General features: G+C 47.6%; 1 protein-coding gene across 1 annotated transcript in view; it reads right to left on the bottom strand.

Moving 5' to 3' along the window:
• Positions 1-23,776, bottom strand: part of ADCY8 (adenylate cyclase 8) — a 223,380-nt gene that overhangs the window by 107,507 nt on the left and 92,097 nt on the right. The window contains exons 4-5 of the mRNA XM_047842372.1: positions 17,924-18,035; positions 12,430-12,557 (exon numbers count right to left, since the gene is read on the bottom strand). Of these exons, the coding sequence (XP_047698328.1) occupies positions 12,430-12,557; positions 17,924-18,035 (240 nt within the window). The remainder of the gene's footprint in view (positions 1-12,429; positions 12,558-17,923; positions 18,036-23,776) is intronic.

Genomic DNA, 23,776 nt, shown 5'->3' on the forward strand with positions numbered 1-23,776 from the left:
TCCCTAAGCCTGCTCATTCTACACAACCTGCCTCAGAGAATGGCCTCAACATCGTTGTCTGCCCCCTAGTGCATAACCCGGGATCGACCATAGATTCCGCTCTCTCCGGTACACTCCTTTTCCAACCCAAGTATTTTCATTTTCACTCAGTTTCCTTCTCTCTGTTCTTCCCGCTAGCATTCTACTTCAGCATACTTCGGTGCTTTGGTTCAGAGTCCTTGCTCCAGCCTGACCTTCCTCCAGCCTGTGCTCTACACGGCTATCACAAACGCAAATGCGACCTTGTCATTCTGTCACTCCCTTGATGAAAACTCTTTCCCGCCCTCCTATCCCCAGAGCCGTCTCCGAACAGAGCGCTCCCATCCCAGGGCTGAGCGGGTTTGTCCAATGGCATCCAGGAAGAAAATGTTAGGACCCCATCTACAGCTCTTCAAAAATCTTCACCAAAATTTGATATATAGGTTGCTCTCAGGGATCTCACAGGGTCCACGCCAGATGGTCCTCTGACTGCAGGCATGGACGAAGCTTCTTGAGAAAAGAAAGGGCTGCTACTGTTGGAAGGTTTCCGCAGGCACCCACATCCCTTCTTAACGTACAGAGCAGTTCAAACAATTTTAGTTTATGCGTTAAACGATGTTGTTTATGTAGAAAGAAATTCAAATGGTAGAATACAATACAGCTGACCCTTGAACTACGCCTGGAGATTCATGCCTTGTAAACAGTTGGGCTTAAAAACGTGACTCCCCTGCCCCCCCTTTTCTGAAAGAATAAACGAATGAACGATTCCACGTACGAAACTGAGTGTTCGTGTTCGCTCTTCCTAACAAACTATAAGATCGTACAAAGTTAAATAGGAACCTAAAATTGCGATGGATTGAAAATATAGAAATATTGAAATAAATCAGACTCTAGGAAGGCAGCCATGGAAGAATGTCTGTGGCTAAAGAAACAGTCCTCATCCCTGGTGAAGAATCCAGTTTCTGGATTTAACTTTAACTTTGAAGTTAACACTATACAGTATCCACTGATGATGCTGATAGCGGAAGCCATGTGAAAAACCGGAAGGAGGCAAGAGGAGAAACAGCGTCCAGCACTTGAGAGGAGCATTTGAGCTCTGATGCCTTTTTCCCGCGAGTTTTTGTGAGGCAGGTCGCTGGGAGAGGTCCTCGGTGCTGTCTGCCAGCTGTGTTTAATACCACAGGATCCAAGCACGTGGGAGGATTGCACTTACCTGTACATTTCACGTTGCTTTCGGCCAACGAAATGTGAACAGAAGTGAACCTGCGCGATTCACTTCCGGGAAGAGGCTTTAAGAGCCTGAACAATCACACTCCTTGTCTTTTTTTATCCCCCCTCTTTCTGTGTCAATCATCAGTCAAGGACATTGGGGCAGCCTTCTAAACCAGAGTTCTTTTTTTTTTTTTTAATTTTTTTAAACGTTTTATTTTATTTTTTGAGAGACACAGAGAGAGAGACAGAGTGTGAGCAGGGGAGGGGCAGAGAGAGAGGGAGGCACAGAATCCAAAGCAGGCTCCAGGCTTTGAACTGTCCACACAGAGCCTGATGCGGGGCTCGAACCCACGGGTGCGAGATCATGACCTGAGCCGAAATCGGACGCTCAACTGACTGAGCCACCCAGGTGTCCCAACCAAGGTTCTTTTTTTAAACATTTTTAAAATGCTTATGTATTTCGAGAGACAGAGCGAGAGAGGGGGAGGGGCAGAGAGAGCGAGCGAGAGAGAGAATATCTAAAGAAGGCTCCACGCTCTCAGCACAGAGCCCGATGTGGGCTCAAACCCACAAACCTGGAGATCATGACCTGAGCCCAAATCAAGAACCAGATGCTTAACCAACTGAGCCACCCAGGTGCCCCTAAACCAGGGTTCTTGAGTGAGGATGATGCACAGTGGTACCCTTCCACTCTCCCAACCCTCCCAGGGGGACAAGAAATGTGAGTGAAAACTATCTGCTGTTTTAAGACCCTGAGGTTTGGTGGGATGTTTGTTACTTCAGCATAACCAGGGCTATGCTGACTGGCACAATCATTATTCCAACGTACCTTCTTCTCATTAACCCCTATGGTTGTAGGCGTTAATATGGGCTCTGCATGACCTTAGGCAAATTACTTAACTTCCTTTTATAAAATGGGAATAATAAGATCAGTGTCAGGATGGAGTGCATAAATGCATGCAGAGTCGAGAAAGTGTGTGGCACAGATGTAGGACGAGTTGGTCGCTTATCACATATGACGGGACTGCAGCCCAGGCAAGTAGAAGAATTTTCTTGAGGTCACAGAGCCGGTCAGCAGGATTCTAGGACCAAAGTGGGGCTGCTGTGTCTTCAAACCTCGGCCTCTTTGCAACACAGGTGCTGTCTATGGCACGTGATCCTGGGTCAACAGCTCAGTCTGACCCTGAGTTTCAATGGTTACAAAATAAAGCTCTAGCAGATTGTTTTACTAACGGAGGCTTTGTGAGCCCCAAAGGAGGTAATGGATGTTAAGATGCTTCGCCAACTAATTGTGAGGGACTCACGAACAGCACACTGTGCTAATGCCATTAGGTAATTAACATGACACAGGGACTGCATGGGAACGTCTTAATGAAAAGGCATTTAGGTCTTTTATTTTCTTTCACCAGGCAAAAATCGTAACAGGACCAAATTTCCCTATTGCGTTTTTTTTTTTTTCCCTTCCCTTTCTTTTTGTTCCGTCTGGGACTTGTCTCAAACGAAAGACAGCCATGAAACGGTGTGAAAGTAATGAATAATTTACAGGCATCGATCATCCTCCTTGGAAAGGCTACCCGGCAGTTGCACAGCACCTCAACCGTGTTTCAGGATCAGTGCTGGAGGGGACGGACATGGCACACGCCTGCATGTGTGTCGCGTACAGACACGGATGTGGACACCCCCACGCCGTGAGCGTTGCCGAGGCTAAAACGAACGGAATCTGCTCTGAGTTCCGAGTCTCGCCCACTTCCTCCACGGCGGAGCCCCAGGGATATTTTGCTGTGTGGCACCAGCCGCAGATCAAGAGAAAATGACTGTAGATCACTTGCGTCCTAAACACCGGCACCTTCTCCTTCCTCCCCACGAACTCTGAGCTTCTGGAGGGCGAGGGTATGATCTTCTATTTCCACGTGGCCCAGACCTTAGCACAGCGCTGAGCGCATAGGGTCGGTCCATGTTCCAAAGTATTTCCTGAATTAACGGCCACGGCTCAGAGGCTTATCTTGCTCTCTAGCCCCACGTGGTCCTCGGATGCTTCTGAGAGCCCTGGGAACCACAGGGATGGCTTTGGACCTGCCAGCTGGGGAGGCGGCACCCCCCCCCCCACAACTCCCCCCTTCAAATAAAGCATCTCTGCTTCTCACGTTAAGCTTCCGTCTAACATTTCTTTTAGGCAAAGAATGCACTGAATAATTATTATTAGTTTTTGGCTCTGCGCGGACAGCACGGAGCCTGCTTGGGATTCTCTCCTCTTTCTCTGCCCCTCCCCACCCTTAAAATAAATAAATAAAATAAAAACTCAAAGCGATAATAATTATTATTCGTTTTTGCAGCTGTATGTCAAGCTGGGGACCAACAACACAACAATAGACCCGCAAAAGTTTGAAAACGTCCTTTCTTTTAAGGGAGCCGTTAAAGAGGAGAGGGCTCGGTGAGTGGCAGCGCATGAAAAAAACGAGACTTTTTCTTTTGGTTTCAGGGCTTCAAATGGCTTTCTGAAGCCAGTTAATCAATCTGTAGAAGGTGCTGGAGGAATGACAGGAAGTATCATCTGGTAGCCACCACTGATCTGTGAATCAGACTCTCTCCACTGTTAAGTAAATGGATGAACAAAAAGACCAACTTCCACACTGGAGCAGTTGGCACCGTGGGAGGAAGGACACCCAAGTCCTTGGCTTTGGGGGCAGAGACCGGAGTTCGAATGCTGGCTCTACCCCTTGCTGCCTGCGGGAACTACAGCGAACATATGTTCCCCCTTCCCCTCTGGCAGTGGAAGTGGTGTGGGCTCCTCAACGCAGATCACTTCAACGCCACCAAGAGGCAGACTCCGCATTAAAGCAGGCCCAGATGTGAAGCTGGGTTTCCCCACTCGCTGGCTGTGGGTCTCAGGCTGGGTGCCTTAGCCCCCCCCACCCCCCCACCTGCTGCCTTCTCGGGTGCAATGGGAAAGAGAAGGGATCCTTTGTGGAACCGCTAAGATGCTTGGTAAAATCACGTACATAAAGCGCTTAACCTGGTGTATTCAAACACCCCAAAAGAACGGCTGATACCGATTTTTGTTAGTAATACCGACTTGTAATCACAAAAGAATTAACACAGGTTGGGGTGCCTGCGTGGCTCAGGTGGTTAAGCGTCCAACGCTGAGTTTCAGCTCAGGTCATGATCTCACGGGTGGTGAGTTTAAGCCCTGAGTCAGGCTCTTGACAGTGTGGAGTCTGCTTGGGATTATCTCTCTCTCTGTGTATGCCCCTCCCCCACTCATGCTTGCACTCTCTCTCTCTCTCTCTCTCTCTCTCTCTCAAAATAAATAAGCAAACTTTACAGTCACAAGCATTTTCTTATACCACTGAATATTAATGTAAACCATGGTGCTTCATGGTTACCCATTTTTCTATTTTGTAGTATGCCAAAAGTTATCCAACTATTTATTTGCCTTTGCATATACAGAGTCCATTGGACATGGCTCAGCGTCTTTTATCTGCCACTTACAAGCCGTGTGCCATTGATCAGAAGTTACTTACCCTATCAGAGCTTCAGGTCCCTCCTCTGGAAAGTGGGGAAGGTAACAGTAGTTCCCTCACAGGGTTTAGGTGAGGGGAGTTAGGAACTTTAGTATAGTGCCTGGCACATGCTGAAACTTCCACTAATCACAGCTTTATCAACTATTATTACTAGATATATTCAATCTCCACCATTGTAAGTAATTTTTCAAAAAAAAAATCCTGTCCATGGACTGAAGAACACTCTGACTGCTACATCTTTAAGAGGAGAGGGGGCTTTATGGCTGCTGTAGATAATGGTATTTCAGAACAAAGAGAGAGGGGGCATTAGGGGGACAGAAAAAGAGACAGTGATTGGTAGAGGAGGGGAAGGAAGGAAGGAAGGAAGGAAGAAAGGTGGGAAGGAGGGAAGGAAGGGAGGGAGGAAGGGAAGGAAAGAAGGATGGAAGGAAGGTGGGAAGAAGGGAAGGAGGGAGGGTGAGAAGAAAGGAAGGAGGGAGGGAAGGAGGGAAGGAAGGAAGGAAGAAAGGGAAGAATGAAGGAAGCAAGGGAGGGAGGAAGGAAAGAAGGATGGAAGGAAGGAAGGAAGGAAGGAAGGAAGGAAGGAAAGAAAGAAGGAAGAAAGGTGGGAAGGAGGGAAGGATGGAAGAAAGGATGGAAGGAAAGAAGGAGGAAGGAAGGAAGGAAGGAAGGAAGGAAGGAGGGAAGGAAGAAAGGAAGGAGGGGGGGAGAAGGAAAGAAGGAGGGAGGAAGGAAGGGAAAAAGGGGGGAAGGAAGGAAAGAAAGAAAGAAGAAAGAAGGAAGAAAGGTGGGAAGGATGGAAGGAAAGAAGGAAGGAAGGAGGGAGGGAGGAAGGGAAGGAAGGAAGGAAGTTAGGAAGGAAGGAAGGAGAGAGGGAGTGAGGGTGGGAGATGGGAGACAAGGAAGGAAGGAAATAAGGAGGGAAGGAAGGGGCAATGATGGGGAAGTGGAGAAAAAGAGCTCAAAAGAAATACAAGAAACAGAGAGAGAGACTGAGCAGGAGCACCAGGAGGGGGCCCGGGCATTTCTGCCTCCAGGAAGGGCGGCAAAAACTCCTGTTTCTCACTCCTTGTCCTGCTGTGTGACTTGGCAGGGCAACTCCACCACAGGGATTAAGATCTTTGCTCCAAGTAACTGTTGGGGACCAGCCAGTTGCTGCTCGCCATGCTGGTGTCATTCTATGACTTTTTAGCAAAGGCGCCGAGACCAGACTCTGCAGTCTTCATGAAGATTCATCCAGGAAACCTTTTCAGATCATGAACAAGGATACTGCCTATAGCAGCCCACCTTACCCCTGCGTCTTCTCAGCTCTAAAGCCTCCCCCAAAATAGACCCGGGGCGTGTGAAGGGGAGCCCCCTGGAGCCACTTTGCAATCTATGTAATGGAACTATTATCTAAGCCTATTTTAATGAATTTAATTTTATGAACAGACATGCACGAAATGGTATGAAGTGCTTCACGAGACACAAAGTTACACTCAATCACTTTTTTTTTTGGCCATTCATCTAGCTAATACCGGGTTTCTAAAATCAAGCATTCTTGATGGAATGGATTTACGATGAGGCTTGATTAAGGCTTACGATCTTGTTATTCTCAGATGTTAACTGACGTCCCCTCCCTCTCGGTATCGGTTCTGCTAATTTATCAGGGATGTATGGACCGTCTCTTGACCTGTGTGTTGAACCTTCGGCTGTTAATGGGAGGTTTCAGGCATCAGAAGCCATTGCAGAAGCCTGGAGGTGAGAGGCGGGGCATTAAGACGGTGAAGGCCAATGGCTTCGGAGTCAGAAGGTTCCAGATGGGTGTTCCTTGTTCTGCCACTGAATGGTTGTGTGATTTTGTGCAATTACACAAACACTGTAAGCTCTAGTTTCCTCTCTGGTAAAAGCAGAGGCCAACTTTCAGAGTTTCAACGAGCCAGGATGTACCTATAGAACTATACTGGTTGGTAATGGCTGCCATCCATTCTGATTGGCTGCCCTGGACTATTCGGTACTGTGGTCACACGAGTGGTTCAGTATTTTGCCTACGACCCCTGCCTACCTCTTAGGATTGTTGTGAGGACTTAATGAGATCATGCATGTAAAACACTTATCTCAATGCTTGGCAAGTAGCATCGTAGGTGGTCAATAAACCCTGTGATCATTATTTTCCAAGAACAGAATAGAAAATGTAAGAAAGGAGGTTTCTATAACTTAACTGAGCCAAATTTTCCAGTGTCCAAACTCAGCCTTAACCGCGAGATTCTATTAAAAAATATGTGGACGGTCATAATGTGCATGTTACTTATTTGAGTTTTCACAATCCATTTGAGTTTTCGAAAGAATACTCTGAGGTTGGATCTTACGATCCTCGTTTTGCAGCAGAGTCCCTGCAGGCTCTGAGAAGTCAAGTCACACTTGTCCACGGTCACACACCTAATAACAGGAAGGAGCAGAAACCAGATGAGGTCTGCTGACCGCAGGCCAAGGGCTCATCCCATGCATACGCTCGACCCGTTGCCCGTAAGTCACCATTCATTCAGGGAACACCGCCATGGTCGGCATGACCCAGCAACAAACTCTATCTTCAGTAAAGTGGAATCCCGCCCCAAATCCCTGGAGCACTGTCAACTGCTAAATAAGTTCACTATTCTGATCCACGTCTGGTTTAATTTAAATGTTTACATCACGTGTTGTCTCTTGCGGAGACGCTCAGGCTCTCCGGCTCGAATCGTATCGCTCTTCCCTTTCTGTTTCACAGCTACTGCTCCGTTCTGGGCCCCGCATCTCTTCCCCCAGTTGCTGCAAAAAATCTCTCCCAACTAGTTTCCTTCGGCATCTGTCTTCTCTCCTCTAGAGTCAACTGGAGGGGCGCCTGGGTGGCTCAGGTGGTTGAGTGTCTGACTCTTGGTATCGGCTCAGGTCGTGATCTCACGGTTTGTGGGATCGAGCTCCGTGTCAGGCTCTGTGCTGACAGTATGGAGCATGCTTGGGATTGTCTCTTTCTCTCTCTCCCCCCTTCTCTCTCTCTGTTCCTCCCCACTCTCTCTCTCTCTCTCTCTCAAAATAAATAAACAAACTTTAGAAGCAACCAGAGAGAGAATTACCCACGTCCATGGTTATCCTCCTTAGGCCCAGGCTGGAACAGGACACCTCCCTTACTTTAAGTGTCAGTGAATTCTCATCACCCGAGGGATAAAGCCACAGTTGTCTCGCAAGGTTACCAACTATCTGTGCACTGACTCCACTGTCTGGACTTAGAATTGTAGTGATCATCAAGGGCCTGCTTCAAATGCTGAAGACACACACACACACTTGCACAAATTCACACACGTGCACAAACACACGCCTGCACACGTGTACAGGCACGTATGTGCACGCGCGTGCATGCACACACCCACACATTACACGTGTGCACACACACATGCCAGACACACGTATACATAAACACCGCACTTCTATACATATACACATGCACACACATTCACGCACACACAGGGCTTCTGCCATTCTTAACGGCTAGGAAAGCATATTCTTCACACCTTTGTTTCCAGGAAAACACCTCTATTTTTCCGTCAAAAAGACTAGAGTGGAGATACTTCTGGAAAAGACAAAAGGCAGGGGAGATGACTTTGGTCACGTTCGTTCTTCTGACTGCCTCGACCCTCGCTCACTTGAGAATCCTGCCTAGTGTTCTAACCAGCAGCAGCTGACCGTGTCCTCTCCTGGTTTGGGCACCTGTCCTCAGCAGTCTGGGATCGCAGGACGACCTCCATCCCGTATTTAGACTCATCTGTGAATAAGGTTCAGGGTCGTTTTGAGAGCTGGTTTGCCATTTGTGCAAAGGTTGTAAATCTCAACCAGCAAAGGAACTACTGGAGCTCTTGGGATCTACAGACCCAGGATCCAGATGCCATCTGGCCATCAGAGCACCGGCCCCTCACTGCGCACTCTGGGGACCACGGTGGGACCCCAACTCTTTGAGGAAATGCCAAAAAAGGCACAAGGAGAGACCTTGACAAGGTGGGGACAATACCTCCAAGAGGGATCGATCTCTGATGACAAATATAGGGGGCAGTCATCAAGTCTGGGAACACCATTCAGTAAATGGCTTTATTTTCATTACACAACAACACGCGTAGTACGATGTTATGAATGCTTCCAGACCTTATGACTTCCAGTAAGTTCTCCAGTTGGAACAAGTGCCTTTGGGTCTGAAGAAAAAGTTGCATCTTGTGTAAATGATGGTTGAGATTGTGAGCTTTTTGATAAAGTTATGGAAATGAGATTCTCTTCTACACACATTCAGAAATACCGCCTGCCCCTCGTTCCTCAGTCTGGCAACAGCAGACTGCAAGAGTGGAAGCTCTAGAAGTCTGAACCTACTGCAACTAAAGTTGCCTAATTCCAGTGTTCTTATTTATTCCCCCGCATCATGTTTTGTTGCTAACTGGAAGAATTAATTTTGGATCTCCAGTCACCTCTATTGTAATCAAGGAGTGTTTGAATATTAATAGACTCTGAGTTATGCAGTTTAAAAAATCCTACTGAACTGTCTTATTCTTAAAGAGTAAAAGTAGCCTTAATAAACTGATGAGAGAAAGCCCTCGAGTCATTTCAACGCATCCAAACCTGACATCTCACTGACCTCGTCCGGAACTCCAGAAAGGAGACCTTACACTGGACAAAATGGTCAGGAGGAATGAGGTCTTTTCCAGAGAGATAAATGACCATGTTGTAAGTACGTTAAGCATTTTGATGATTGCTGTTCATTTCTTCTGCAAAACCCTCTCTGCAGCGTTTCTGCTGTTTACGCTCAAGATACAAACTCCCATGGAAAGTCTATGGATGAATAGATAGAGAAGATGTGGTATTGTATATACATGCACATGTACTTATACATATACGTAATGGAATATTACTCAGCCTTAAAAAGAGAAGGAAACCCTACCATTTGTATCAACAAGGATGAGTCTGGAGGGCATTACGCAACGTGAAATAAGCCAGACGGAGAAAGACAAATACCGTGTATGTGAAATCTAAAACAAAAAAGCCACATGTATAGAAACAGAGTAGAAAGGTGGTTGCCAGGGCTGGGGGCGGGTGGGGGAAATGGGGTGATACTGGTCAAGGGGACAGACTTGTAGTTATAAGAGGAATAAGTCCTGAGGACTTAACGTACAGCATGGTGACGACAGTGAATGATGCTGTAGTGTATGCCTGAAATTTGCCAGAAGGGTAGATCTCAAGTGGGCTCACCAAAAACATGAGAAAAAGACCACTAAGTGAGGCAATGGATGCTCACTAACTTGACTTCATAATTATTCCACGACGTACACGTACATTAAAGCAGCACGCTCTGCACTTTAGACCCACGCAATTTTTTTTTTGTCCGTGATTTCACCATAAAAAATAAAAGTAAATTAAAAAGAAAGTCTGTGGCACTTGCTGGGATGAGCACTGGGTGTTGTATGTAAGTGATGACTCACCGAGTTCTCTTGCAATCATTATGGCACTGTGTCAACGACACGGCGGTGTGAACTACGTTAACATATGTTACGTTCTGTTAACGAACTTGGACTTAAATGAAAAATTAAATTAAGTCTAATTAAATTAACTTAAATTTTTAACTTAAAAAAAGGAAGCCTTTTTGTGATGTGGGTGATCAAAAATCACAGCTTTTCAGAACTGGCAGAGACTTCAGAGCTGGTCTGGCCCAATCTCCTCAATTCACAGACAGCAAATCCACGTTATCACCCTGGGTGATGACACCCACGGGCGGGAGAAAGACACCCACGACACGTTGATCACTGTACTTCTAGGGATTAGCATGGTGGCACCCGACACGTGGCAGAGCTCCACAGATTCTTTGTTGACTGACCTACGGATTGGCCGGTAGAATAAACTTCACACACCTAACAAGTTGTAGGATGCACACAAAACATAGAGCCTTCGGGGTGTCCTGGGGCCTTCCTTGAAGCCAGCTAGAATATTACAATTCACCTAGTTTTCAGGGCAAGACTCGCCAGTGTCCAAATTAATAGCCAAGAAGCACCTGCAGCCTTTTCCATCGACCAAAAGGGAACTTGGGGTTGGAACTTTTGGGCTCCTCTCTCCACAGGCCGTGGAGGAGACAACTTCTGAATTGCTGTCAAAGAGGGGGCGTGTCCTGTCACTCTCCACCTGTGTACTTGGACTTGGGGATGGTGATGGTTGGATTTGCATCATACACCCCATAGCAAAGCACCACGTCACCTTGACTGGCCCTGCTCATGGGTTGGTCCCAGAGGTGGGAGCCTAGGGGTCAGCCAGCATATCTGCCCACCGGGAATGTGATCTATGGCCAAGTCTTGAAATGACCAGTGTCACATCAATGAAGGAAAATCACATTTAGAGAAAGAGCTTCTGTCCTCTTCTTAATTAGAGGGCCACACAGCATTTCCTGATGTCAAGAGACCTCTTCCCTAAACCCGAATGAAGTCAGGGATCTATCAGCAGGTCGAAGGAGCCCAGGAACACCGTGTTGGGCATGGTCAGGCTCTAGAAAGGGAGGCTCCAACTGCATAGATCCCTCCTGCCCACTCTGGGTTTGGTTCCGGGAGCCAGCAGTTGGGCTGAGCCTTCAGAGGAGAATATGTGTGGGGTTCAGGAGTTGTTCTCCTGCTGTTCTTTAATCCAGATGGACAAGGCCAATGGTCACAAACATGGCTGCTAGACCACACAACCGAGGCGTTGAGTTCACAGGAAGAATATTCTGGCCTGTTAATGGCAGGATTCTTCTTCCCTTGTAAGATGAAGGCATAAGCCACAGAGAAGACTTCAGCCCACGTACCTTCTTTACTGTCTCTGCTGTGGTTGGGAAAGGTTGTAATGCTTGGAGGCTCTGCAACCACATTTAGAAGCTCAAGGGGAGCTCTGGCAACACGGAGCATCTGTCCCAGAGCCAGTCTAATTCCAAAATCCTTGACCTCAGTCCCTCCTGCCTTCTTGATTAAGCTTCTATTTACCAGATACACTGACCAAAGCCAAAAGCACCCAGGAAACCAACCATGGCGGTGGCCCTACAATGATTTCCTGTCGGCCTCAGGCTAAAGTGCAACGCTTATCATGGCTGAGAAGGCCCTGTGGGCCCTGCCTGTTCTCAGTCTGCAGTCCATCTGTCCTGGCCCTCCCCTCCCTAGGCTTCACCAGCTGTCACTGCAGCATGTCCCGATTCCCCATATGTCCAGCTGTGCCCAAAACTCCTCCAGGGTCTAAAATCCGCTCACCTTTCAGAAAACAGCTTGGCTTTACTCTGGAAGGCCTTTTCCAGCACCCTGGCCCAAATGAGCTGCTTCTCCTCTGTTCCCCTTGACGCACCCTGGTTTGGATTCATCTCAGAACTTACTGTACCATCATGAGTAACCTTCCTGAAGTCAAGCACCACACTCATCTCGGTCCTTGATGTATCCCCACAAGGACATTGGTAATGCAAATTTGCTGCACAAGTCATTGAAAGTGAGGTAGAAATAGAACATGATGAAGCTGGCAGGTTCAATGGTTCATGTGGGAGAATTAATGGCCATGCAGGTTTCATGACGTAAGTCAAAGGGCGTCACCACTCAACACACGCATGATCTACCACAAAGGATAGATGGAGTGGTTCGTCTTTGTGCCCACTGAAGGCCTGGGAATTATGGAGGAGACCCCGGATTACCTGATGGTTTTGATCATGCTGAGGCCCATTTCAACGCAGCAGTGGGCGTGGTCCTGGCGGGGCTCTGGAAGCCCTGAAACACAGTAGTAACAGTCCCCCAGGATTTTAATGCGAAGGCAGTGATGCTCCTGGAAGGAACAGGGTGGAGAGGAGAGGACTGAGTCAGCAGACAGGCAAGTGCTCCTGAAAGTCTCCTGAAGGAGGACAGTGGAGTCAAGCGGTCTTCACCCTGGGGGCAGAGCACCTACCTTTGAAATGAGCTTCTATTATCTTGCTAAAATATTGGGGAGGTACCCTAAATAAGGGTTTCAGGGGTTCAGCAGTGGAATGGAGTCATTCAAAAACACTGGATTTTGAGTCCAACAGATACAGGGCTATATCCTGGCTCTGTCACATACTAGCCTTCTGATGAACACTCATCATATGGGCAGGCCTGGCAAAGAATGGGCATGGTCAGTGTTCCTCTGTGAATCCTGCATCTCGATGTTTTCGTGCAGGACGAGTCTCTGAATGAACACGTTTCAACAATCTTTAGCTCAATAATAAGCACTTAAAAGTATAAATCATTCAGCGATGCCTGTTCTTTCAACTCTAGCACCTTAAGAAGAAGGGCTGATTATGTCCTACATATCCTTTTATTCATGTACTAATTCACAGGCTCGCTCACTGGAAAAAATGTCTATAGGGCATCATGGTAGGTCAAGCTTTGGCCCTGACACAAAGACGATGAATAACAACCCCTATGATGCAGCATAGACTAAACAGACATCACCCTTACAACAACCTTGTGAAGTAGGTACAATGCTTTTATTTCACAGGTGGTGAGGGTGACACCGTTGTTTGGTAGATTGACAAGTTGCCTCATCTATAAAATGGTAAACGAATGGGACTTCACCGTGTGACGGGGAGGATGGGTGATATGATGCAAGGCTTACTACAGGGTCCAGCAGAAAGGGGGCCTGTGTCTGTGATGAAGAGGTAGACTTCTGACCCAGGGTTCTCACATCATGGACAGATGACTTTCCCTTCTGTCTTCTCTAGATACACGGACGGGGCTGAATGACCTCTGACAATGCATCCCAGATCTGAAGTCGAAAAGATTTATGGGCTTTTTGGGTGAGAGGCTCTCCTTTGGAGACCGGGGTCCAAGGGCAGAGAAGGAGGGGCACAGACAGAAAGGGGCCCGTCGAGACACCAGCAGCCCAGTGGATACCTTGGTTATCAACCTATACAGCACCACGTTGGCTTCCTGACCTGATCACGGATTCAGCCATTGTGTTTGGGTGACGAACGAAGGAAATCGCTCTCCCAGTAAAAACCCCAAATATCAGAGAGGGAAAAGAGGCTCAGAAATGGCTTTGGTGCTTCTCCGTCTGGATCAGACGGCCAGGGCTTTGCCAACCTTCCCAAGTGGGGCACAGCTGCGATCCTTAGAGCTCTGATGGCACGCACGGCCGTCCCAGTGTTATTTTTAGGAGCTCGCGGTTCCTGTCTTTGGCTGCTCTGATGCGGCTAATTTGGCAAGACAGTTTCTGGTGAGGTCTGATCAAGAAGGGAAGCTTACGACCTTCAGCTGTTTCTTCTAAGACCCCTAGTGGTATGTGTGGAACAGAACCAGAGAGCACTTGCTCTATGGGTCTTGGCATTTTCCAGATTTGTGGCATCCATGGGACAGTTCTAAGAAAAAGAGGACCTGGGGACTATTCTAGGGTTCAATTTTACATTTTGCCAAAGAATTATGAAAAATTCATCAACAAACAAAATAACAACCCAAGCACCATCCACGGTCCCCATGGCTTTATTAAAAAAAGGGCATTTTTAACACGAGAAAAGTAAAAATACATTCCTAAGAGACAGGAAAGTTTTTTGAACTAAATAAAATTACTATAAAAACTCACTACATTGCAGATAAATATAACATGGATGTATTTTATCTCATGGCCACAAATTTAACTTCCTGACATTTGTTGTCAAAGAGCATTTGAGAACCACTGATGGAAAAAATCCCTCATTTGTTTTTTCAACAATTTTTAAAAAATTCTTTAGAGAGAAAGAGGGAGATAGAGCATGAGCAGGACAGAGAGAGAGAGACAGAGAGAGAGAGAGAGAGAGAGAGACAGAGAGAGAGTCTTAAGCAGGCTTCACGTTCAGCATGAAGCCCAACACGGGGTTCAATTCCCTGCCCCTGGGATCACAACCTGAACTGAAATCAAGAGTCAGATGCTTTAACAGACTAAGCCATCCAAGCACCCCTAAATCCCTTATTTGGATTTTGCTGCGAACACTGAGGCTGGGGGCTCAGGAAGTGATTTCAGCTAGCCACACTCTTTGAGGCAGAACCAGCTGTGGTGGTAGTCAGGAGCAATGGTAGTCAGGAGTTGTGATCGTTGGCAGTGGAGGGAGGAGGGAAAGGGTAGAGCAGGAAATACTTTGGTCTAAGAATCCAACATCCGCATTCTGGTCAAATTTACCAGCTGTCTGACGTCGGATAAATCACTGAAGACACTGATAGGTGAGTTTCAATTCCCCATACAGGAAACGCGTCACAATAACCCATCTTGTTCTTGATACATAACAAAGTAAGAATGGCCATCAGTTAGCCACAGTAGCAGTGACCACAAACACCTGGAAACAGCCATCCGAGCGTTCCACGCTCTTTCTTCCTTTGAGTCTTATCATAATAACTCTGAGCGCGGGAGGGCAGGGAGGATTTACATCTGTTTTTAAATATGAAAATTTCAGTATGATGGGAAATATGTGAAAATTTTCCTGTGCCACATATCAGCTGGCCGAAAGTAATGATATGGCAACATTTCGTTGTTTTTAACGGCTAAAGTAATATTCCTTTGTGTATATACAGACCGCATCTTCTTTACGTATTCATCAGTGGATGGACATTTGGGCTGTTTCCATAGTTGGGCTATTGTAAATAATGCTGCTATAAACACCAGGGCACATGTTTCCCTTTGAATGAGTATCTTTGCAGTTTTTGGATAAATGCCTAGTAGTACAATTGCTGGGTCACAGGGCAGTTCTATGTTTAATCTTTTGAGGAAGCTCCATAATGTCTTCCCCAGTGGCTGCATCACTTCGTGTTCCTACTAACAGTGCGGGAGGGTTCCCCTTTCTCCACGTCCTCGCCAACACCTACTGCTTCTTGTGTTGTTGGTGCTAGCCATTCTGACAGGTGTGAGGAGTATCTCCTCGTGGTTTTGGTTTGTATTTCCCTGATGATGAGTGATGGTGAGCATCTCTCATGTGTCTGTTAGCCCTCTGGATGTCTTCTTTGGAGAAATGTCTATTTAATCTTCTGCTCATTTTTTAATTAGACGACTCGGCTCGAGGGTGTTGAGTTTGTGAAGTTCTTTGTATATTTTGGATACTAATCCTTTGTCAGAGATGTCATTTGTAAATATTTTCTCCTGTTCTGTAGGTTGCCTTTTAGGTTTGTTCATTGTTTCCTTCGCTGTGCAGAAGCTTTTCATCTTGATGACCGATGAATGAATAAATAAGATGCAGTGTATATAAAAGGAGGCAGTATTTACTGAGCACATACTATGTGCCAGGCTACGCATTAAACACGTAACATTTATGCCGGTGAGTCTCCACGACCACGTTTTGAGCCGTGCCATTTCCCCAGTGGCTTAAGGAAGCGAAGGTCACGAAGCAAGTAAGAGGCAGAATGGGAATTCACACTCAGGTCGATCTGACTTTTGTACGCCATGCTGTCTCTACAAAACTGAAGAAAACATAGCGGTGTCCAGGGTGGTTGATCTCCTGACAAAACTGTGTTTTGGAAGGAAACCGTGTAAAATGCTCTATTACCCTTCTGGTGCAGACACACACAATGTGGTGACTATATTTGTGCCCAGGGTCCACTTTTCTTGTAAACAAAACGTGAGGCTTGCAGCCTCTTTGAAAAATTTGAGCCCCAAATAAATGGTGCGTGTGTGTGTGCGTGTGTGTGCGCGCGCGTGTGTGTGCATGAAATATAAATATATGTGTACACGGAAAACAGGTCTTATCTGTGAAGTTCTGTCAATTTGCAAGCACATTTTTCTGATCAATTCCTGGGAGCTGTTACATGACCCGACAGTAATATCCACCTTCCCTGCCTTCCGCGCCTCGCGAATCGGTGTACGATAAAATGTACTGTTTTGATATGGGGCACAGTGATGATGGCACATAGAGCAGCTACATCACTCTCAAAGCCACTGCACCTCGTGTCTCTCTGTGCAACTCGTCTGTTCCGTCCACCTCTAGCTCCCGGCCACCACGCGTCTCTTTCCTGTCCCTATAATTTTGCCTTTTCTACGAGGTCGTATAAACGCCTTTGTCCTGCCATCTGGGCTTTTGGGTCTAGCTTCTTTCACTTGGCATATTGCTTTGCAGGCTCACCGATACTCCTGCGTGTCTCAGGGGCTGACTCCTTTTTGTTGCTGAACTGTATTCTATTGTATGTGTCTTCCCACTTTTAAGACTCGGTCCAAGAGTCACCTTCTCCAGAAAGTCTTCTCTGATGCAATGGTTATGTGTGGAGCCTGCCTTCCCACGGCAGCCCAGACCCCCCTCGTCACAGCATACAGCACACTGTGCCTCGATCATCTACCGACGTGTCCCTGACCGGACTTCGTTCTAGGAAGGAGGAAGAGTGTTTTGGTCATTCCCATGCTCCCGACAGACAGCGTGGTGCACGACACCTCGCAAGTATTCGGATGCAAGTACACGAATGGCCCTCGTTGGAGGGAGGCAGCCTTAACTTCAGACACGCCGATGCTCTACAAATGAATTTCCACGGGATGCATTTACCTTTGATTCAACAGCCCTGTGACATTGGCACTGATCTACACGCTTGATGAAGAAGGAAATTAAGGTATTCCGGGGTGAACCCAAAGCCCACTCTTAAAATAGAGGGTGCGGATGACAGTCTTCCCCAACTTGGGTGGCTTCGGGACTAGGAACCTGTGTTTTGATAGCAAATGTCTATCTTCCTTAGCCTGTTCTCTCAAGCCAGCTAGAAAATAAAGGTAGTGTCCTGTCGGCTAGAAAGAAAGCTGTTGGATCAGGTCAAACAAAATGGGGGTCCAGCAGGTTCCTGGCTCCCAATAACAGTCATTTCAGATGGCTGGAGTTGGCTTGGGAAGCTGCAGGCGGCTATCCTTGCATGAACCAAACTGAGGTGGCACTGGATGGCACCTGGCCACATGCAGCGGGGACACGATGGGGAGCAGAAAACACATAAAAAGAGCTTTGGCTTCATTGTCGCTTCATCAGCTATCTCTCAACTGGGAAAGTCGATCTGACGCACCTCCCATTCAAGATCTGTAAGTAATTAACCCTGGTTCCCAGGAGGTGGGAGGGCCAGGAGTCTGCTCAGGGGAAGAGGACTCGGAAGAGGAGGTCCCCGTGATGAAGCCTGAGTCCTTCTCTCCCTAATTCCACACGCAGCCCCTCACTCCCACAGAGGACCAGGAGGGAATTAAATTCAACTCACGTGGGCCAGTCGATCAAATCTGGCAAAGAGCTCGTTGAGCATCCTGACCAGCTCCTGGGCAGACAAGGTTGTGGAGAGGTTGGTAAATCCTTTCACATCTGCGAAAAGAATACTAGACAACAGGGAAGGGATGGGGCAGGGAGAAAGCACATTAATATTTGAATCCGTCCTGGAAGATGTCAACCCCACCCAAATAAATCTACCGTGGTCTGAGATTCTAGCTTTCTCTGCCGGGGAGTCAGGAGGAACGTGTCGGTATTTCCCAAACATCTCAGCAGAGGGAGTCCACCCCGGGGGTTCAGCAAGGGCAAGGGGACAACGGCAAGCCCTTCTTCCTGGGCAGGGCTGCGGCGAACAGCCCAGGAGGGGATTTGTTACTAGGAACAGATCGATTTGTTGTGGAAAGCGAAACGAAGCTTTCTGGAGTACCTCTCTGTTTTCCCAACCAACAACACGGCAGCTGCCATGAGCACAGAGTGAAACGGACACCCGGGACAAAAGAACTAAAGGTCCCATCATCTCCAGCAAACCGAACATCGCAGGCAAGGAGAGGCAGGCAGTTTTCAAAAATTCTGAGAATGGGTGGCCAGAGCCGGGAGACCTCAGGCGGAAGAATTAATTACCTAAAAACTCTCACATTTACTAAGGATTTAAGTGAGACGAGGTCTTCTCTCTGCGTGTGGTTTGGCATAAGGGGCGAGGAAAGGGAGGGAAGGGGGTAGTCCTTGAAAGCCTTCTGAAAGCAAGGCACTGTGGGAGCACTGCCTTGGTTCATCCATCCAGGCGCCCTGCAGGGACGGCATTATTCCCTCCATTAGGGTGACAAGCAAACCGGGGCTCAGAGAGGCAAGGAGACTGGCCTCACAGTCCGCCCGGTAGCGCGGGGCTGAGTGGGGACTGTCCACCTGCACTGTAGGGCCCTGTCCTCCCTCAGCGATTCATGCAAAAGCAGAGGCACCTCTACGTGGAGAAAGAGGAAGCCTTGTGCACCGCTGGTGGGAATGCAAACCGGTGCAGCCGCTGCGGAAAACAGTACGGGGTCCTCAAAAAATTACAAAGCGTACGATCCAGGGATTCCACTGCTGTGTACCTTCCAGAATAAGAAAACGCTAATTTGAAAAAATATACGGCCCGTTCTGCTATTGCAGCATTCTTGACAATAGGCCAACTATGGAAGCAGCCCAAGTGTCCATCGATAAATGGTTGGATACAGAAGATGTGGCATAGAAAGGCAACGGAATATTATTCAGACTTTAAAAATAACGAAATCTCGGGGCGCCTGGGTGGCTCAGTCGGTTAAGCGTCCAATCGCGGCTCAGGTCACGATCTCACGGTTTGTGGGTTCGAGCCCCGCCTCGGGCTCCGTGCCGTCGGCGCGGAGCCTGGAGCCTGTTTCAGATTCTGTGTCTCCCTCTTGCTCTCTGCCCCTCCCCTGCTCATGCTCTGTCTCTGTCTCTCTGTCTCTCTCTCAAAAATAATTAACATCAAAGATTCAAAAAAAAAAAATGAAATCTTGCCATTTGCAACAACATGAATAGACTAGAGAGTATTATGCTAAGTGACGTTAAGTCAGTCAGGGAAAGACAAACACCGTATGATTTTACTGCTACGGGGAGTATAAGAAAACAAAAAATGGGCGAAGGGAAGAGAGAGAGGGAGAGAGACAGAGAGAGAGAGAGACACACACACACACACACAGAAACCAAAGAACAGACTCTTAATCATAGAAAACGAACTGCCAGTTACCGGAGAGGAGGTGGGTGGGGGATGGGTGAGATAGGGGTTGGGGGTTAAGGGCACACTTATCATGATGGGCACTGAATAGTGTAGAGTTGCTGAATCACTGTGTTGCACACCTGAACTTACACAACACGGTCTGTTAACTATACTGGCATTAAAATTAAAAAAAAGAAAAAGAACTTGGGGCACCTGGGTGGTTCAGTTGGTCGAGCATCTGATTGCAGCTCAGGTCGTGATCTTGAAGTTCAAGATCGTGAGTTCAAGTCCTGCACCAGGCTTGCCTCTGCCAGCACGCAGCCTGCCTCAGATCCTCTGTCTCCCTCTTTCTCTGCCCTCCCCCTCTCAAACTCTCTATCAAAAATAAATAAACATTACAAAAAAGAAAAAGAACGTAACAAAAGGGGAGGCACCTCTCAGATTTTATCATCTTTCAAGCTAGAATAGCATCTTAGCGGCCTGTCAAACTTTTGGGGGCGTTTCTTAAGTGGCCTAAAATAAGGGGCATCTTGCAATCACTGTAACTTAGTTTTAATGCAATAGGTTAATTAGCCAGAAAACATTGTGGAATGTTTGCTGACTTACATTGGTTACCTCCGGGATTCAGTGGTTCTTAAATCTTTCTCCATTACAAACCCTTTTAAGAATCTGATATAGGCTCTGGGGGCGCCTGGGTGGCTCAGTCGGTTGCACGTCCGACTTCAGCTCAGGTCGTGATCTGGTGGTTCATGAGTTCGAGCCCCGCGTCGCGCTCTGTGCTGACAGCTCAGAGCCTGGAGCCCGCTTCGGATTCTGGGTCTCCCTCTCTCTCTGCCCCTCCCCTGCTCGTGCTCTGTCTCTCTCAGTCTCTCAGAAATAAATAAATGTTTAAAAAATAAAAAAAAAAAAAGAATCTGATACAGGCTCTGAACTCCCTCTTCTAAAAGTGCCCAAGTATTCACAATTTTGCACTTTATTTCGAGGACACCTTCCCTGAGTGCATTCATGGACTCATTTGGAATCGTCAGGCCCCAGTTCTAAAAAAAACGACTGGCTGAATTAATTATTCACTGCCTTAATTATTTTAGCAACGATTGTTACATTTCCCATGTGTCTGGCTACCCACGGTGCTAGGAAGTCGGACTGAGTGATAATAAAGATGCCATGTGTGTCCTCAAGATGCTCAGAGTCTAGGGACCCCGGGGGACACCTGAGCCGGTGGCTACTACTGAACTCTAAGTAGACTGTTTTTTCCTATACTCACCTGCTTAGGACACAGCTCATTTTGTAAATTAGGCACAGGAAGATATTAACCACCATAGTAATAGCACAGAACAATGACAGCAATATACCGTAACAAGTTACGTGAATGCGGTCGCCCTCTTTCTCTCTCAGCACATCTTAGTGTCCTGTACCCCCTCCTCTTGTGAGGAGAGACGATAAAATGCCTACGTCACGTGATGAAGCAAGAGCAGTGATGCAGGTACAATGTCAGGACCGTTGACCTTCTGACATTAAGTCAGCGGAGGAGCATCTACTTCCGGGCTCAGTTCACCGTGGCAAGCGGAAACCGCAGGTAAGGGAGGGGACCTCTGTACTCTGACGGAAGGGCGCTCTGGGGGGTGACCAGTCACAGGGGAATCGGCAGTCTCCCAAGGCATCAGAGTTTCGGCCAAGTTTTGCAGGCCCATGGGACTTGCTGGAGGGTCAGGCATGCAGAAGGGTGGACGGTCTGAGCAGAGGAATCAGCGCACGCTGGGGTCGGCTTGAAGTGTGGCAAATGGACGGCAGCTCGGCAAGAATTCAGGGGCAGCTCGTCAGCCAGTGGCACTGGGCAACAAGGTCGGGCAAAGGAGAGGGGGAGAGACCGCGTCCGAGTGAGAGATGGCGGGCAGGGGAAGGCTGGCGACGGGCTGGTAAGCCAAGTTGGAGAGCACGGACTTTGTCCTGAAAGTGACGGAAAGCTAGTGAAGGGTTTTGAACCTGGGGACGACGCCTTGAGATCTGTAATGTATAAAGCCTGCTCCGGAGCAATCACTGCACAGCCGCTGTCCTGTATAGCGATCTGGTGGCACAGCATCGGCCAAGTGCACAGGACTGGAGTCTAGACAGATCAGAGTTCAGAGCCCAGCTCACCAGTTACGAATACCATGACCTTGGGTTATTACGTCCCAAGCTTCTCTAAGCCTCTGATTTGTGAACTGGAGGTAAGTGGGTGGCAATTGCTCAGCACAGTGCCGGGTATACAGTAAGTGCTCCGTAAGCGCGTTAGCTCTTTTTAGTATTTTACAAAAATGGACTGTGATTGCATGATTGCTTTTGAGAGACAGTGAGGGAAGAGAGGTAACAGAGGAGAAAGCGGGATCATTAATTAGATCATTTGTTACTTGTAGCTAAAGGAATTCCTAATTGTTGACATAAATACCACGAGAGCACCAGCGACTTGCAGAGTACCTACTGTGGATTTTAAATACCGTCCCAAGTTCCACAGGTGTTCCTCACGAAGATCGATGAGGTAGGATTTATTTTGACCATTTCCATTTGATAGATAAGGACACCGAGACCTGAGTAACCTGCCCAGACATGGAAAGCCAGGATTTGAACCAGGCAGCCTGGCTCTGAAATCTATACATTTTTGTGTGTGTGTGTGAAGTTTATTTATTTATTTTGAGACAGAAAGGGAGAGAGAGAGGAGGGAAGGGGCAAAGAGACAGGGAGAGAGATAGAGCCTGGTGTGGGGCCTGAACCCACGAACCACGAGATCGTGACCTGAGCCGAAGTCGGACGCTTCACCGACTGAGCCACCAAGGGGCCCCTGGAATCTATGCTCTTTATCACTGTAGTATGCCACCTTCAAAGTAAGGACAGTCACTGCCATGGCAGGTGGAAACAGAAGGTACCATAGACCATCTGGTCCAACCCACTCAACAGAGTCATTCGCCCAAAACTATTAATATCTGTCTATGTCAAGAATGATCCATTCAATCATTCATTCATTCATCCATCCCGTCATTCATCCAACAGCGAATAACCGAATGCCTACTTGTGCCAGGCAGTGGAATGATGGTGGTGAGCAGAAAGAACCATCACAACCCTTACAGAGCATGCAGCCTACTGACGGAAGAAATGGATTTGCAGAGCTCAAGGGGCAAAACGGTTTCAGACGTGCTCAGCGATCCATTACCATCCAATTGCTGGTGGTTTTCTGAACACACTGTGCTTTATGCAACTGGGTCTGGACATGATGTACCTGCTCCCTGACATAGCTTCCCTCCCTGCTGCTGCCTATTAAACTCCTACGTGTCCTTCAAGAACCCACTCGTATGTTTAGATCCTGCTTTTTAAAAATTTTCTTTATTTATTTTGAGAGAGAGAGAGAGAGAGAGAGAGAATCCCAACCAGGCTCCCTGCTCAGGGTGGAGCCCGACACGGAGCTCGAACTCATGAACCATGAGATCACGACCTGAGCAGAAATCAAGAGGGACGCCTGTGTGGCTCAGTCGGCCGAGCGTCCGACTTCGGCTCAGTCATGATTCCGCGGTTCGTGAGTTTGAGCCCCGCGTCGGGTTCTGGGCTGACAGCTCGGAGCCTGGAGCCTGCTTCCGATTCTGTGTCTCCCTCTCTCTCTGCCCATTCCCTGCTCATGCTCTGTCTCTCTCTGTCTCCCAAAAAAAAAAAAATGAATAAAGTTAAAAAAAATTTAAAAAAAGAAATCAAGAGGTTGATGCTTAACCGACTGAGCCACCCAGACGCCCTGTAGATCTTGTTCTATAGATCTTGCTTTTACAGAAAATTCTTTAAGCACAGCCAGTCATTGTTTTTCCACCTCCCTCCCAGCCTGTGGTCCCCTCTGTCATGGTGCTTAACACTTGATAACACAGTCACTTAGGACGGAGTGTGCTCCGTCTACTAACTAAAAAAACAGGAAGAAAGTCACTTCTGTGTCCCAACTGCCTAGCACACAGTAGCCTCAAGACATGCTTCCTGAATTGAATCAAAACAGAAATCTTTAGAATTAAATCTTTTTTTTTTTTCTCTCAGAGTGTGGTCATGGCCACCACTGACATCTCCTGGGAATCTGGTTAGAAATTCAGAATTTCAGGTCCCACCCCCCGACCCACTGGATCGGACTCTGCT

Source organism: Prionailurus viverrinus, chromosome F2, assembly GCF_022837055.1.
Source record: "Prionailurus viverrinus isolate Anna chromosome F2, UM_Priviv_1.0, whole genome shotgun sequence".
NCBI lineage: Eukaryota > Metazoa > Chordata > Mammalia > Carnivora > Felidae > Prionailurus > Prionailurus viverrinus.